This window comes from Mirounga leonina, unplaced genomic scaffold (assembly GCF_011800145.1).
Source record: "Mirounga leonina isolate KUSES-001 unplaced genomic scaffold, KU_Mleo_1.0 Mir_173, whole genome shotgun sequence".
Taxonomy (NCBI): domain Eukaryota; kingdom Metazoa; phylum Chordata; class Mammalia; order Carnivora; family Phocidae; genus Mirounga; species Mirounga leonina.
The window spans coordinates 30,259,839-30,273,771 of NW_023270447.1; the positions used below are offsets into that span (position 1 = coordinate 30,259,839).

Here is a 13,933-nt window from a genome sequence, read left to right on the forward strand (position 1 = left end):
AGCCACTTTACTTCTGTGAACTTCAGTTTCATATATAAAATAGGAACAATAATGCCTTTCTCATTATATTGCCCCATAATATGGACATTTCCCCCCTTCAGAATGTCAAGACTGCATCTGACATTCTCGGCCACTCCTTCACTCTGAAATCCTCCTCCCTCAGCTCCATGACGCTGCTCTCCCTGTTCTTCTGTGTCTCTGACCATTCCTTCTGTCTCCTCTGAGAGCTTCTCCGACTCTCACCGCTTCTCCGATGCTCTCTGCCCACGTTTCAGTCTTTGCCCTTTCCTTCTCTTTCTACACTTTTTATTCAGTGATGTCATACGCTTTGGTAGTTTGCACTGCCTCGTGAGCCTCATCTCTGTCCACAACTTCCTCTCTATCACCCACATGGAAAAACTGGCACACCTCAAGCCTTTGCACAGCTAGCTCCCTCAGCTTCAAGTTCTGCCCATTCCCTTATCTGTTAGCTAACTCCTACTCATCTTTTAGGTCATATAGTCATTTTTCTCCAGCAAGTCTTCCTTGACTCCACAAGACTGGATTATGTGCTTCTCCTGTGTGTATTTCCATTGCACCCACACTTACCCTGACTCTAGCATTTACCATAAGGTATGGTAATGAACCACTTTCTTGACTCCCTCTCTACCAGAGTGTGAGCTCTTTGAGAGTACAGACTGTAGTTTATGCATTACCGTGTCCACAGCCTTGTGGCATGTACCTGGCATACAGAAGACATCCGTAATAATTGTTTGCTGCATAAGTAAATCCTGCCAACTTCAAGGTGAAGCACTTTGGAAACAGTTAAAGATTGTTTGGATATAATGTATTACTATCATTATGATTTTCATCATGCAGGAATACAATATAAATAGAACACACCATTTATTACACAAATATTTATTAAGCATCTGCTATGTGCCAGGCACTCTGCTGAGCATTGAGAAATACAGTTCAATGAATAACAGACGCTCTCCCTAGTCCCATGCTGTTACAGTCTCTTGGCCAAAACTCCAAAAGAATCGGATGCTTAATGGACTGAGCCACCCAGGCTCCCCAACACGGGCAGAGTTCTAACATCAACCATCTCTGATACAGAGTTGAAAGGCAGCATGCACCATACCCCCAACTTCCAGTTAGATGCCCAAGAAAATGACCTCCATCCTCAGACTACTTTTTGTACTTCTCTTACGTCCACCTGTACATCTGGTAGACTTTATGCTTCTTTCCCAGATTACAGCAGATTGGTTCCTTTCCAGTGCCTGCCTCAATGTCATTAAATAATAAATTACAATTTAAAATAAACCCCCAAAAGCTATCACAGAAAGATTTTTAATATTCATGTAGTAATCATCAAAACTGAGAAGTCTAAAAGATCCCATTCCTTTGACCCAATTTTTATTTCCTTAATGAACTGTCTGTACTTTTGTTAAAATCTGCTACTGGATACTTATAGAAGATTTTCAAATTAATTTTTTGGGAACATATTCTCAAAATCCAAATATCCATTCAATCTTCGACTAATTTTATCACTGCCTCCCACTTTCATGCTCTTTAATATGTTATTAGTCAACATTTTACCTACCAGCCTATAAACTCATGTGGAATTTGCCGATTTAGAACAGAGACCCCAAGCCCTCCTTCAATTTCATATAATTATAGTTACCAGATATACTCATATATTTAGTATTCACATGTATTACTGTCATTTTTATTAATAAACTTACAAGATGAGAAGCTATAAAATTCAAAGTATCCACTTTAACAGTTTTCTCTTCTTCAGAATCCTGGTAAACATTTTCGAATTATCAAGTCTTTTCCATAGGTCCCAGAACCCAAGTGTGGTGAGTACATAAAGTTACCTCAGTTTCTATAGGGAAGCTGTATTAATGCAGTTTTTTCAAAGTTCTTAACTGATTACATATTATCAGAATAATGATTTTAAGTATACATGATTAGTAAAATGAGGTTTAAGAAAGTTCCCATAGAAACTTCTAGTCATGATTCCTTTGATTTCTAATAGGGTAACAAGTCACCATTCCTTACGTCTTCATCAGGTCACCTACTCAACTATCGCATCCCCTACCACTCTGTGCTGTTATCACTCCAGCTCTGAGGCTATTAACTGCATAGGGCAGCATGGATCGCAATTAAAATTCTCATCTGGGCTTGTTAGGACTTCTTCAGGCCTTCTCAGACCTGGTTTTCCTTCCCATTCCTTCAACCTCTCACCTAACATACACATTCAATAGCTCATTTCCACCTCCAAGAGGATTCTTTTTTTTTTTTTTAAGTTTTTATTTAAGTAATCTTTACACCCATTGTGGGGCTCAAACTCCCGACCTCGAGATCAAGAGTCACCTCCTCCACCTAAGCCAGCCAGGTGCCCCCTTCCAAGACAATCCTTTTTTTTTTTTTAAAGATTTTATTTATTTATTTATTTATTTGACAGAGAGAGAGAGACAGCGAGAGAGGGAACACAAGCAGGTGGAGTGGGAGAGGGAGAAGCAGGCTTCCCATGGAACAGGGAGCCCGATGCGGGGCTCGATCCCAGGACCCTGGGATCATGACCTGAGCAGAAGGCAGACGCTTAACGACTGAGCAACCCAGGCGCCCCTCAAGACAATTCTTAAGCCACTTTTTTTTTTTTTTACCAGTGAAGTATTTTCCCAAACTAATTATAATAGAAATCATGATTTTCTCCACTAAACTCTAAGCAGAAATGTTTTCTCTCCTTCAGTCTCTGACACCTCTAATGTGCTTAGGCTTCTAGGTATACTTGGTATAAACTTTTAAATTTTTTATATGGTTAAACATCCCAGACATATCAGTTCTTTACCTTTATATTAAGGAAATTTCCGACATACACAAAATTAGAGAGACAAATACAATGAACCCTCATATACCCATCAAGAAGCTTCAACGATTACTCACTTTTTCCATCATCTTCAACAATACAAAGTCTGTTTCATTTATTTTGTACATCTCTTGCAGCATAACACATAAATACTTCCTAGGTGTTTTAAATCCTACTGCAGCTGCAACCACCACATCCTAGGTACCACGCAGACCATCCTCCTATTCCCTCAGAATCAAACCCCTTAATTCTTGCCTTTTATTCTGTCTTGGGAAGACTTCAAAGCAACTACTCAAAGAAAACTGCTAAGTTCTCATTTGATGAAATCATTAATAAAATTAAGATACATATGAAAATAAAACATAAGGATATTTTTAAAGCTACAGTACATCGCAAGAAAGACCTGGAGTCTCTATACTGATAAAGGAGAAGTGTGGAAACTAACAACTGAATCCCTATAATGGACCACACAGTAGGTGATCTGCATGTTATTTCGTAGATTTAGAGGTTAAGAGTGTGGTAGAATTAAGAATAAATTGGAAGTCACACTGATGAATCACAGATCTGTACCCCTGAAACAAATAATACATTATATGTTAATTAAAAATAAACAAAAAAAAAAGAATAAATTGGAATACAAATCAAAACCACAATGATACCACCTTACACTAGTCAGAATTGATAAAATTAACAAGTCAGGAAACAACAGATGTTGGCTAGGATGCGGAGAAAGGGGAACCCTCTTACACTGTTGGTGGGAATGTAAACTGGTGCAACCGCTCTGGAAAACAGTATGGAGGTTCCTCAAAAAGTTGAAAATAGAGCTACTGTACGACCCAGCAATGGCACTACCGGGTTTTTACCCCAAAGGTACAAATGTAGTGAAAAGAAGGGGCACATGTACCCCAATGTTCATAGCAGCAATGTCCGCAATAGCCAAACGGTGGAAGGAGCCGAGCTGTCCTTCAACGGATGAATGGATAAAGATGTGGTTCATATATACAATGGAATATTACTCAGCCATCAGAGAGGATGCATACCCACCATTTGCATGGACATAGATGGAACTGGAGGGGATTATGCTAAGTGAAATAAGTCAAGCAGAGAAAGACAATTATCATATGGTTTCACTCATACATGGAACGTAAAGAATAGTGCAGAGGACAATAGGGGAAGGGGGGGAAAACTGGGAAGAAATCAGAGAGGGAGACAAACCATGAGACTCTTGACTACGGGAAACAAACTGAGGGTTGTGGAAGGGGTGGTTGGGGGGGGAAGGGGTAACTGGATGATGGTCATTAAAGAGGGTATGTGATATGATGAGCACTGGGTGTTATACTCAACTAATGAATCAATGAACATTATATCAAAAACTATGATGTACTATGTGTTGGCTAAATGAATTTAAATAAGAAAATAAATTTAAAAAAGAATGGGAAAAGATGAAACTAGTTAAAATGAGTATTCATTCAAGAAACTTATCTTTCTACAATGTGCTAGACATAGTATAACGCACTACAAAGATGAATAGAATAAAGTATCTCTCCTTTTATTTTTTTTTAAAGAGGGAGAGGGAGTAGGAGGGGGAGAGGGGGAGAGAGAATCTTAAGTAGGCTTCACTCCCAGCGCAGAGCCCAGCAAGGGGCTCAGTCTCACAACCCTGAGATCATGACCTAAGCCAAAATCAAGATTTGGACACTTAACCAACTGAGCCACCCAGGTGCCCCTAAAATATCTCTTTTTATGGAGCTCATAGTCTAGATGGGATAAAAGATAATTACCAATATAATGAGGCTAACATTTTTAGTTAGAAAATGATTCATTTAAATAACATCTGAGAGTGTGAACACATATAAAAACAAGTTCTCTGATGTTAAAGAAAAATGCCTCCAGGGACGCCTGGGTGCTTCAGTCGTTAAGCGTCTGCCTTCAGCTCAGGTCGTGATCCCAGGGTCCTGGGATCGAGCCCCACATGGGGCTCCCTGCTCAGCAGGAAGCCTGCTTCTCCCTCTCCCAGTCCCCCTGCTTGTGTTCCCTCTCTCGCTGTCTCTGTCAAATTAAAAAAAAAAAAAAATCTTAAAAAAAAAAGCCTCCAATAGAAGAAAGGCTATGAATTAGAGGAGTGGTTCCCAAACTTTTTGAGTTCAGGGCTTAACGTCTGGGCCATATTGAAAAGCCTTAGAGAGAACTTTTGTATAGGTTAAATCTACAGATATTTAATATATACATATATATTTAAGATTTTTCATTTATTTATTTGACAGAAAAAGAGAGCACAAGCAGGGGGAGCAGCAGAGAGAGAGGCAGGCTCCCTACGGAGCAGGATGCAGGACTCGATCCCAGGACCCTGGGACCATAACCTGAGCCAAAGGCAGACACTTAACCGACTCAACCACCCTTGCATCCCGGATATTTAATATATTGTAAATTAAAACACTCTTTCCACTCTTCTTTATTCAGTATAGAGACTCCAGGTCTCTCCTGCAATGTACTGCAGCTTTAAAAAAAATCCTTACATTAAAAAACAAATCCTTACATTTTATTTATATATGTAACTTAATCTTATTAATGACTTCATCAAATAAGAGCTTACAAATTTTTTTTAAGTGGTTAAAGTCTTCCCAAGAGAGTCATTTAAAATAATAACAAACCCATTATATATCAACACAAACATTTTATGAAAAATAACTTTTTCAAAATAAAAATAGTGGGGCGCCTGGGTGGCTCAGTCGTTAAGCATCTGCCTTCAGCTCAGGTCATGATCCCAGGGTCCTGGGATCGAGCCCCGCATCGGGCTTCCTGCTCCACAGGAGGCCTGCTTCTCCCTTCCCACTCCCCCTCTGCTTGTGTTCCTGCTCTCGCTATCTCTCTGTCAAATAAATAAAAAAAAAATCTTAAAAAAATAAAATAAATAAAAATAGTAAGAGTAGCATTGTTTTCTATTTTTGCACATCTCTTTAATTCTGGCTTAATAAGAGACAGATACAGGGGTGCCTGGGTGGCTAGTCGTTAAGCATCTGCGTTCGGCTCAGGTCATGGTCCCAGGGTCCTGGGATCGAGCCCCGCATCGGGCTCCCTGCTCAGCGGAAGCCTGCTTCTCCCTCCCCCACTCCCCCTGCTTGTGTTCCCTCTCTCACTGTGTCTCTGTCAAATACATTTAAAAATCTTTAAAAAAAAAATGAGACAGATACATTCTCATACCTGCTTCTGCATTCAAAATTGTGATATGTTATTCTGACTGAAGTATTTGAAGATATGGCCTCATACAGACATATAATTGGAAAAGGAAGGGCTTCATGGGTTCCAAAGGGTCTTGGGGACTCCCGGGGATTTTGAAAGCACATTCTGAGATTGGCTGAATTACAGGAAAGAATGTTCTATCAAATCATGTCAGTTCTCATTCCTCGATGGGAGTAGTTGGATCGAGCACGCCCTCACGGTTTTAGAATGCTAAATGAAGTTACTTTAATTACTTAATTCCTATAGTCAGTAACCTGAATGCCAAAGGATTTTATATGGGGAATCTCAGAGCCTTTTCCTAATCTAGCATGAAGTGGCTTTTCTCCCGCCTGCACAGACAGATGCGATGTCCTTGGCCACCTTCAGGGGGCAGCAGCAACACAACCATTCAGCCCCTCTGCAGGGTTCCAAGTGTTTAAGATGGCAGGCAAGCCAGATGAATTGTTATGAAGAATGCGTAGAGAGAAAACACCAAAGGATAAGGTAAAACATGTAGCTCATCAGTAAGAGCTTGGTCATAACATGGAAGGCTTGGATGATGAAGGGATTTAATGATTCCGTTCTAACATATTAATCATTCATGTCAAATGAAGACAACTAAGTACCCATCATAGGTTTCAGAGAGTGTATTGCAATATTACTATAGCCTATAGCATATTACTATACGATTTATCAAAAAGGCTGCATTTTTTTTCAAATTTAACATATTTGGTCTGTATTTATAATACCGTATTTTTGTAAAAAGGAGAACGTACTCTGGCAATGGGATACAAAATGTATGAAAAAGCTTTTGAAATCAAGTAGCTTTGTTGGGAGAAATAGATGGGACCACAAATAATTATAATACAAAGTATTAAGTGCTATAATAGCAGTATATATACAGGGCTACAGAAACATGGAAAAGTTGTGGAAAAGACAACGGTGGGGTGAAGGAGGGGGTTGGGGTTAAGTTACACAAAGTTGGTGACATTTGATTTAGACCTTGAAAGATAAATAGGATTTAAAATAAACAGGATTCCACACATTCAGACAAAAGAAGCAACATGAACAAAAACACCAATGCCTGATGACCCATTGCAAATTTGGGGAGCCGTAGGTTAGTTATCCAGCAAATCCATGGTGAAACTAGAAAGGCTGGGCACGGACTGGGAAGATTCCTGAATGTCCTATTAAGAAAGTTTAGACTTGATCTACTTAGTCCCGGGGTGCCTGGGTGGCTCAGTCGGTTAAGCGTCCAACTCTTGGTTTTGGCTCAGGTCGTGATCTCATGGGTCTTGGGATTGAGCAGGGTGTCCAGCTCTGTGCTCAGCAGGGAGTCTGCTTGAAGATTCTCTCCCTCTGCCCCTCCCCCCACTCACACACATGGGCCCACTCACGTGCTCACTCTCAAATAAATCTTAAAAAAAAAGATCACTCAGTCCAACCCCATATAAAAAAATAGGCACAAAGAAATTCAGTGACTTGTCCAGGTTGTAAGCTGTTCAGCCACAGAACAAGGAACTAGACTCCAGGTTTTTTGACTGTTACTCAACTACTCATTTCACCTTACTATTCTCCATTTTTACCTAATTTAAGTACATGAAACATATATATAATATACCCAATGGTAATATTAATACTGGTATCAACAGGCATAGCAATTAGTGAGATAAGCTTCAAGAAGCTTTTGAAAATGACTTAATAGCCTAATAAAATGTGTTCTAGAGTATAATTTTGGGCTGTTATAATTTCCAGGTTGAATATTAAGGTATGAAGCTCAAGCTGTGAGACAATATGTAAGTCTCATAGAATGTAATATTAAGTACAATGGATCAAAAAATACGCATGCTAATATTTCTGTTCTAGAATTTCATTGGATCTGTATTTTCTATTAATTAATTTTCCTTGACTTTTCAGACATGCAATTAAACTATTCCGAGATAGCAAATAATGCAGGAATCAAGAAAAGAATTTTAAATCATAGCTATCATTTATAATAACGGTTTCATTGTGTTAATGTGTTATCTCCTTTCTCAAGGAACAGAATTGTCAAGACAGACAGCTTTAAATCTGCATTTCATTAAACTCAAGTAAATTCTTTGTCTCAACTTTTAAGATGATTTTATTTTTTAAGATTTTATTTATTTGAGAGAGAGAGAGTGCACAAGAGAGCATGAACAAGAGTAGGGGGAGAGGGAGAAGCAGGCTCCCCACTGAGAAGGGAGCCCAATGTGGGACTCGATCCCAGGACTTCGGGATCATGACCTGAGGTGAAGGCAGATGCTTAACTGACTGAGCCACCCAGGCACCCCTTTAAGATTTTAGAACACTTAACTATATACCACAAGTAAATGTTAAAACCTATTTCTTCACAGTCTTTGGAACAAATGTTTTGAGCTTTATAAAATGTAAGCCTAAATTTTTATCATTTTTCACTTTAGCAGAAATATACACTTAAATACAATGTAGCTTTATCACATTTAGTTAATGAAGATTATAACCTTATACTTTAAAAATATCATAAGGGGCGCCTGGGTGGCTCAGTCGGTTAAGCATCTGCCTTCGCCTCAGGTCACGGTCCCAGGGTCCTGGGATGGAGCCCCGCATCGGGCTCCCTGCTCTGCGGGAAGCCTGCTTCTCCCTCTTCCTCTGCCCTCTCCTGCTGCTTGTGCTCTCTCTGTCAAGTAAATAAAATTTTAAAAGATAAATAAGAATGTTTTTAATTTTAAAAGATAAATAAAAATATAAAACCAGTCATAAACCTTATCACAATTCAAAAATATTTTTTCTATTTGAAATGAGATTTTTTCCCTCCTACCCACAATTCCTCACTGATAAGCAAGAATCTTCTTTTCAACCTGCTTTGATATTCTTCTGTATTAACAATGTATAACACTTTGCACTCATAAGACTGTATGTGATAGTTTCCAAAGAGCATTCACCACACTCGAAGCCCCTTAAAAGAACGCTGCTCTACTCTGTTCTTTATCCTTGGTGTCTCACACAACAACTAGGACACGGTACAAACTCAATTCACATTTGAGCGAGTGGATGAATGACAAAGAGGTAACAGGTAAATGGTCTGATCCAAAGTCAGCCCAAGTAAAACTTACGATTGACAGCTCCAAAAAGAGGGCTGATGATGAGGATACATAAATGAATGAAGAGAAAATAAAATCGAGTGGGTTTACATTAAGTTGGGTATCATGAAAAACCAGAAGTTGGTTTCACAGGCACATGGATGTGGTACTCTCTGGAGGAGACTGGGCCTCCTCACCCTCTCTGGGAATGGGCAGACCCAGGCCTCTGGCTCCAAACAAAGGGAGGGTGGGGAGGCAGAAAAGGAAGAGTAGTTAGCTCCTCTTTACGGCCAATCTCTAGGGCTTAAAAAAAAACAACTCTCCTAAACACTTCTGGGGTGGAGAGAGATGAGGAGTATTTTAAGAGTTCCCAGGACTAGGATTTCTTTCCCAGAAATACTTACCCTATGCTTTCTGAAACCCCACCAGTTAAAATGTTTTAGTTAGTATACATGGTCCCTTCCAGCTCCAACTGACACAAGCAATTAGTGTCAATGAATGTTAACCTCTTCTCATTCCCATGGTCACACTATTTAAGAGGATTGCTAACCCAAATATATCTACAACATTTTTTTTTATTCTTATGTTAATCCCCATACATTACATCATTAGTTTTAGATGTAGTGTTCCATGATTCATTGTTTGTGCATAACACCCAGTGCTCCGTGCAGAACGTGCCCTCCTCAATACCCACCACCAGGCTAACCCATCCTCCCACCCCTATCTACAACATTTCAAGTGCAGGTCCCTGATGCCGGGTCCAGACTCTCCATCCTCTCCATCCTATCACAGCTTCAGACTTGCCTCATACGGACATCAGGGGACTGCTGCGTACTCCAGTGTCTAGGGTTAGGCAAAGTAAATGGAAGATCAGGTAAGGCAGTGTCACTGACCGGTAACATGAGCAAGTGACGACTGGTTGTAAGGTAACAGGGAATGATGGCGACAGTGTCCAAAGGGGTATGTGTGCCCTGAGGGGGAAGCAAGTGCTCAGTCCCAGGGTACTGCTGCTATGCAGAAAGGACCCAGTTTTTCAGGAGACGCTAGAAATCCTTATCATAAAATGTACCAATTTGTAAGCATGGCCGTGGCTTACATGCTAATGCTACTGTGCTAATCTGTGGCCCCTGATCTACAGGAACAGGCGGCACTGAGAAAATGGAGAGACAAAGGGAGGCCTAGTTTGGCTGAAAGAAGGAGGCACAGTCAAGGGGGAGGAAAGGACAAGAAAGAGGCACAGAAAAGAAGGCAGAAGTCAAATTTCACCAACCTCAGAATGCGGACCAGGGAGCCCCAATCTGCCTTCTAATCTCACAGTAAAAGGGAGGAGAGGACAAGAAGGAAAAAAAAAAAAAGGAGGAGGTGTGGGGAGAAAAAGAAGGGGTACTGAACACTTACTGGATGGCAGATACTGCACCCGGGGCTTGCACACACGGCTTCCCAGAGATCCGGCAACACAAGAAAAGAATCCTGTGCACGGGGAAAAGGAGGAAACATATCAAAACACTAACGGTACATGTGTCCTGTTTTGAAAGTCCCCCTTTCCATTCTTGATCATTTTTAACCATAAATACAATATGGTTGTATTAACTTTAGAACAAAAAACAAATTTTACTAGAAGTAAGTTGGATTTCAGGGTAAAAATCCACTCATCCTAGAGTGTAGAAAGTATAGTACCCTAAGTCCAGCCAAACTGTGCACTGAATTTAAACAGAAAGAGAAAATATAACAATTCCAAGTGTATGTAAAGAATATGTAATTTTGCAATTACAAAACCAGAAGAGAACATGAAAGAAACTACACAGGTGATATAAACCACAAACTAATTAAAGAACAGAACTAGGTGAAATTATTAAGAATGTTGTAGGTCATTTTCCCTCTAAAGTAGACTACCAAGATATTTTTTGTGTGTATATGGCCTACATACTATAAAATGTACTGACTCGTCTCTTCCATAAAACTTTTAGACATCTGCCCGTCTATTACATCCTTTTCTACATTTACTGCATTGTTTTCTTTCTTGTAGGCATGTGTTATTTAAACAGTACCTTTATTTGCCTTTAGGGTGTTTCAAAAATAACAGGTTTTTTTTTGTTTTCCTAAACGAAGTATGTCATTTTAGGTCACTCGGGTTCTAAGCAATCTAAATCCCCAATTAATCTCTTCTAAATATACATACGCGGTTTTCATTCTGTTCACAAGTGAAACCCTAACCTAAATACTTCAAGTGTAATTTCAGGGGAAAAATACTGTTCAAAAGCCTAGATAACGCATTCCTTTGTTGATGCTAAATATAGCCAGCTCAAGATGACATACATTTTGACAATGATCAGTCTTACATATCAAATTTTCAAAAATAGCACAGATTTCATTGAAAGTGCGCAAGAGAAACTGCTATTCACTACAGTTCAGCCTAAAATGGATGTAGAAATGTGAATCTTCTATTAAAATTGAATTACACCAATCCTGTATTGAGGGAAACTGGATTTAAAAGAATTTTGTTGTGGTTTTTGCTCAGGGCTCCTTAAGGAAGTTGTTGCAGATAAAATACACAATTTCCCACATTTTTATTTAAATTATGCCAGTCAAAAATAGAAAAGATCTTCAAAAATAGGGGGCTAATACCTGTGAGGATAAATCTTAACTAATTATATTAAATAATCAAATTTCATTTATATTAAACACATCTCCCCAGAAAACTGTCGCTCAATTATGCATTTTTCCACACCTCATTTTTCACACACCTCAAACTCAAAAAGAATTCCAGAGACTTACGTGTATTTTGAGTTTTCTTACGGCAGTTCTTTAAGCTGTACAAGGACTGGGCAGAGGGGGGGATAATGAGGTTCGCCCAATGACGTGTGACTAAGATGGTATAAATACTCAGGTTTACTTAATGGTACTGCCAAATACATAGTTATGTTGTGACTCGCAGGCCAAAGGGCCCGTTACATGAATTCATTAAGAAAATTTATCTGATGGGGCGCCTGGGTGGCTCAGTTGGTTAAGCGACTGCCCTCGGCTCAGGTCATGATCCTGGAGTCCCGGGATCGAGTCCCGCATCGGGCTCCCTGCTCAGCGGGGGGTCTGCTTCTCCCTCTGACCCTCTCCCCTCTCGTGCTGTCTCTCATTCTCTCTCTCTCAAATAAATAAATAAAATCTTTAAAAAAAAAAAAGAAAATTTATCTGATGAATGATGCTCCCATTGCTTTGCAAATGGAACTATTTCTTTCTTAAGGCTCACTTACATTTTTCTACCTGCCTCTTTCCCTAGGACAGACATTTTGATAGGACATCTCCTTATGCTATTTTTACCTTGTTCTCGCTCTCTCTCCACCGCACCCTCCCCCCAACTCTCTTTGTTCGCGTTATGGACCTTAAATAAATACAAAATGAAGACCTCGGAGCCATTGCGATAATCAACTAACCTCTCAACTCGATTATTTTCTTTCAAATGCCAACACATTTTTAGCATTGTGGAGCGTTTCACAGTTACAAACAGCTGGAATGGCTTCGCATTTTCAAAAAGCACAGGGACAAGGGAGAGGTCTCAAGAGGTGACCACGTTGTGCACTCCAACTCCCAACTGTAGCTGTGCCACCCCAACATCCCACCTCGGACAAAATCGCCTCCAAAACATACTTTGCAGGGAGGGGGATAGATGATAGGCTGTTAAATCCCATTTTACTCCCCAGCCGCCGCAGGGACAGACCGGGACTGGTTTTCTCTTAAAAAACAGCAGGCATCGCGGGCGGAGACGGAGCGCCGGGGGCACGTGGTGGGTGGGGGACGACACCGAACTTTATACCCGCTTGGACCCCAAGGGTAGAGCGAAGGGACTGCACCCGCTCCGCTCGCGCGCGGAGGGCTCTTCCCTGTAGGAGTGGAGAGAGCAGCCGAACGCAACTCGGCCGACCGGGCACGAGCCGGGGCTGAAAGCAGGAGCGCAGGGCGACGCGCAGACCCGGGCCGCCACCCCGCCGAGCCCGCAGGACGCCGCTCGCTCGGGCCGGGCCGCCCGCGCCGCCACAGCTGGCGGCAGCCCCGCGCGCTCGGGTGCGGCGGCCGCAGCCCGGCCAGGAGCCGGGAGCGGGGCACGTCTCCCTGCGGCCCCCGCCCCCGCAGGGGGGGGGGACCCGACACCTCCGGGCCCCCGCCGCCCCCGCCCCACGTTCCCCGACTCTCTCACCCGCCAGGAGCCGGCGATGAGCGAGCGTCCTCGTTGCGCGCGGAGAGGCTGTGCGCGTCCTGCGCCTGGGTCTGGGCGGGGGTCTGGGCGCTCCGGCCGCTGCCGCTCCGGCCGCTGGGAGCCCTTTGGCCGCCGCCGCCGCCGCCGCCGTCTCCACCAGCAAGTTTCCATAAAAGTCCTGGTGCGCAGCCTGTCCCCGCATTCCAGGCGGGCCCAGCGCCGGCAGCAGCTGTTCCGGAACACTAGGCCAGTTCCCCCCGCCCCCACCCCGCCGTAGCGCCCGGGGCGGGGGGTGGCGTCGGGGAGGGAGCCGGGAGGGAGGGCGGTGGCTGCCAACTTTCCGCCAGAACCTGCGTGTCGCCCGACTCTGGATCGCTGAGCCTTTCATACGGGGTCAGCCTCCACCTCCCGGCAGGGGCCGGGGACGGAAGGCCGCCTCCCCAGTGGGAAGGGAGTGCTGTTGGAATGGGATTCGTAGTCAGGCTGGAGCTGGCTCCCCACCACCCACAGCCGGTTTGCCCTGGGGCCCGCTTCTCTCGGCGACATAGGGCGGCAGTCCGGGGACCACTTCGTCTGTCTGTGGCTGTC

At 42.4% G+C, this 13,933-nt stretch overlaps 1 protein-coding gene across 14 annotated transcripts in view; it reads right to left on the reverse strand.

Moving 5' to 3' along the window:
• Window positions 1-13,610, reverse strand: part of NEXN (nexilin F-actin binding protein) — a 42,620-nt gene extending 29,010 nt beyond the window's left edge. For 2 of the 14 annotated variants that reach the window (XM_035018182.1, XM_035018184.1), the window contains exons 1-3: window positions 12,585-13,096; window positions 10,555-10,626; window positions 9,961-9,999 (exon numbers count right to left, since the gene is read on the reverse strand). In XM_035018182.1, coding sequence (XP_034874073.1) covers window positions 9,961-9,999; window positions 10,555-10,626; window positions 12,585-12,631 — 158 coding nt within the window. In that variant the 5' untranslated portion in view covers window positions 12,632-13,096. Of the gene's footprint in view, window positions 1-9,960; window positions 10,000-10,554; window positions 10,627-11,931; window positions 12,144-12,584; window positions 13,099-13,345 lie in introns of those variants that run through there. The other 12 variants (XM_035018190.1, XM_035018191.1, XM_035018196.1 and 9 more) reach the window with 10 other exon arrangements.
• Between the last annotated feature and the right edge of the window lie 323 nt (window positions 13,611-13,933).